Raw genomic sequence first — 3,544 nt, forward strand, 5'->3', positions numbered from 1 at the left:
TCTAGCTCTGCTGCATTCATATTATAGGTTATCCCCAACTCTGACTGCGTTTGTCTCCTTCTCTACCCCCATCAGCCCCACGCCCCAGGACAGCACAAGAGGCAGCTCCCGCATCTCTCCAGTCTCCCTTCCCTGTGCCTGCTGGGTTCCTACTGACTCCCATGGCAGAGTCTTTTTTTGTGCATGCCTCAATTTAGTGTTTTGCTTTTGGGGGACATCACCTCTGAGGGTGATTCACCTTGTGTGTCTCAATTCACTCCCACTCCAGGGCACGTGGTGAGTCCCCATCCTCTCCTGAGCCCTCCAAATTCATTTCCAGAATGAATTCATTTCCACTATATGCCATCCGTCCTGTCATATGTGAAGCAGCCTGTGGAATTAACCGGGAGCCCATGCACCATCTCCACTGCCATCGGACACAAAGAAGAGAGCTTTGAAAACCAGAACTTTCGGTCCAGTGGAACACAATCATACCACAAGCTTAACCCCAATCTTAGGGAGAACACAAGGAGAAAAGACTCTTTAAAAGACCAATTCCTTGGACATTTTCTTGGCAGCAGCTTTGGAGAAAGAGCTCAGCCTGCAAGCACGTCACCTGGGAGATACCCTTTTACTGAAGAGCTGCATGTGGACAGGTCACATCTGACACAGTGTTGTCCAAGGGTCAGACACGACAGGATCAAGCCTCAAGAGAAGCAGTATAAACCCAGAAAATTATCTAGAAGTAGGATGATCACAAGGGAAAACAGCAGACTCCTGGCCTAAGATAAATTCTGGGAAATGTGCAGAGAAGGGGAGGCAGGGTATTGCCAGTGAAACAGTGCCCATTGTGCCAGTTTCCATAGGGCATCCTTGAGCTCCTGATTCCTCATGCTGTAGATGAGGGGGTTCACTGCTGGAGGCACCACCGAGTACAGAAATGACACCACCAGGTCCAGGGATGGGGAAGCAATGGAGGGGGGCTTCAGGTAGGCAGACACTGCAGTGCTGAAAAACAGGGAGACGACAGCCAGGTGAGGGGGGCACGTGGAAAAGGCTTTATGCTGTCCCAGCTCGGAGGGGATCCTCAGCACGGCCCTGAAGATCTGCACGTAGGACAGCACAATGAAAACAAAACACCCAAATGCTAAACAGGCACTAAGCACAAGAAGCCCAACCTCCCTGAGGTAGTCTGACTCTGAGCAGGAGAGCCTGAGGATCTGGGGGATTTCACAGAAGAACTGGTCCAGGGCATTGCCTTGACAGAGTGGTAGTGAAAATGTATTGGCAGTGTGAAGCACGGCATACAAAAACCCACTGCCCCAGACAGCTGCTGCCACGTGGACACAAGCTCTGCTGCCCAGCAGGGTCCCGTAGTGCAGGGGTTTGCAGATGGCAACGTAGCAGTCATAGGCCATGGCAGTGAGGAGAGAACAGTCTGCTGAGATAAAGAAGACTAACAGAAAGAGCTGGGCAGCACATCCTGGGTAGGAGGTGGCCCTGGTGTCCCACAGAGAATAGGCCATGGCTTTGGGGAGAGTGGTGGAGATGGAGCCCAGGTCGCGGCGGGAGAGGGTAAGGAGGCAGAAGTACATGGAGGTATGGAGTCGGTGGTCATAGACTACAGCGGTGATGATGATGCCATTGCCCCGGAGGGCAGCCAGGTGGATGCCCAGGAAGAGCCAGAAGGTCAAGAGCTGCAGCTCCCGTGTGTCTGTGAATGCCAGGAGGAGGAACTCGGTGGTGGAGCTGCCGTTGGACATCTGGTCCTGTTGGGCATCAGCACAGTCCATGGAGGAAGACAGTAAAATGTTTAGGTTAGACTACTCTGAACAAAATCTACATCATTTTTCCTAGTGTCCTGCTGTGTGGGAGGGGAGATCAGGGGCTTGCTCCGGGGAAGGTGTCCGGCATGTCAGGGGATGGCAGGGAGCTGCCCAGATCCCCCTTCCCCTGGCATTTCTGGGAGCAGCTCTCCTCTCACTCCCCGACTATATACGCTGCCTGGAGCTGTCCCTGCCAGCAGCTCTTTCTCTGTCCCCACATCTCCTCCCTGTCAGTGCTCACAGACTCCATCCAACCTGCTGTGTGCCTAGCTCTGCCCTGCAGACCCCTCTTGGCAGCAGGGCACCGCACAGGGTCATCTCTCCGTGTGCAGGGTCTAAGGAGCAGCTCAGAAAAGTCCTAACCAGAACTGCAGCCTCAGTGCCTTCTCCAGAGTGGAGAAGTAAATTCCCACTGCCCACCCAGCTCACCAAGAGTAGAAAACTGAAAGCACAGATTCCTTCCCTTTCAGGAAAATGCAGCTTTGATGTCATCCTTGAAAGTCTCCTCGGAAATGCCTTAGAAAGGATCTGGAGCTGTTAGCAGCCTGTCGTGGTTTAACCTCAATCAGCAACTGAGCACCACACAGCCGCTCACTCATTCCCCCCCGCCCCTGGTGGGATGGGGGAGAGAATTGGAAGAGTAGAAGTGAGAAAAACTTGTGGGTTGAGATAAAAACAGTTTAATAATTTCAATAAAATAATAACAACAACAACAATAATAATAATAATAATAATGTGTCCTGGTTTCGGCAGGGATAGAGTTAATTTCCTTTCTAGTAGCTGGTACAGTGTTTTGGATTTAGGATGAGAACAAAGTTGATAACGCACCCATGTTTTAGTTGTTGCTAGGTAATGCTTACACTAGCCAAGGACTTTTTAGTTTTCCATGCTCTACCGACTGAGAAGGCTGGAGGTGCACAAGAAGCTGGGAGGGGGCACAGCCAAACTGGCCAAAGGGACATTCCATACCATGTGACGTCATGCGCAGTACATAAACTGGGGAAAGCTGGCCGGGGGGGCCGCTGCTCGGGGACCGGCTGGGCATTGGTCGGCGGGTGGTGAGCAATTGTACTGTGCATCACTTGCTTTGTGTATTATTATGTGAAGCCACCGAGGCGAAGGGCTCCGGAGCGGAGGATCGCGACGGGGGACCCTTCCTGAAGCGGCAAAAAACCGCGGCCAAACCCGCTTTGTGTATTATTATTATTATTATCATATTATTATTATTATTACCATTTTATTTCCATTATTAAACTGTTTTTATCTCAACCCATGAGTTTTTCTCACTTGTGCTCTTCCAGTTCTCTTCCCCATCCCACCGGGTGGGGGGGAGTGAGTGAGCGGCTGGGTGGTGCTCAGTTGCTGACTGAGATTAAACCACGACAAGGACATAGACTATCGCAGATCTACCTACACCTACTCTTTCTAAATTCAGCAGTGGTCCCACAGTATCTCTGCTTCTTCTTTAGCTGTTCCTGAGGCGAGGGAGGAAGAGAGACTTTCCTCATATTGCCGGAGCTGACCAGCCAATTCATCCACTGTTTGTTCCTCTCCATCTTTCCAGGTCATCACTGCCAATGAATTGGCGTATGGCGATGGTGAGCTCCTTATAAACTTCCGCCCCATGGGTCGCGTGCACTTCACTTCGCCTGGATCTTTGGAGAGTTGTTCATTGTTCAGGTCATCATAAATCACCTCCAGCACAGCTAATTCTCTCAGAAACTGGATACCCTTCTCCA

The 3,544-nt window shown here is 51.2% G+C and overlaps 1 protein-coding gene across 1 annotated transcript; it reads right to left on the minus strand.

Annotated features, from left to right (window-relative positions):
- Positions 1–761: 761 nt before the first annotated feature.
- On the minus strand, positions 762–1,772 carry LOC143171585 (olfactory receptor 14A16-like). The gene has a single exon (XM_076360637.1). It carries the CDS (start codon positions 1,770–1,772, stop codon positions 762–764), a length of 1,011 nt encoding a protein of 336 aa, XP_076216752.1.
- Positions 1,773–3,544: the final 1,772 nt, after the last annotated feature.

This window comes from Aptenodytes patagonicus, chromosome 28 (assembly GCF_965638725.1).
Source record: "Aptenodytes patagonicus chromosome 28, bAptPat1.pri.cur, whole genome shotgun sequence".
NCBI classification, from domain to species: domain Eukaryota; kingdom Metazoa; phylum Chordata; class Aves; order Sphenisciformes; family Spheniscidae; genus Aptenodytes; species Aptenodytes patagonicus.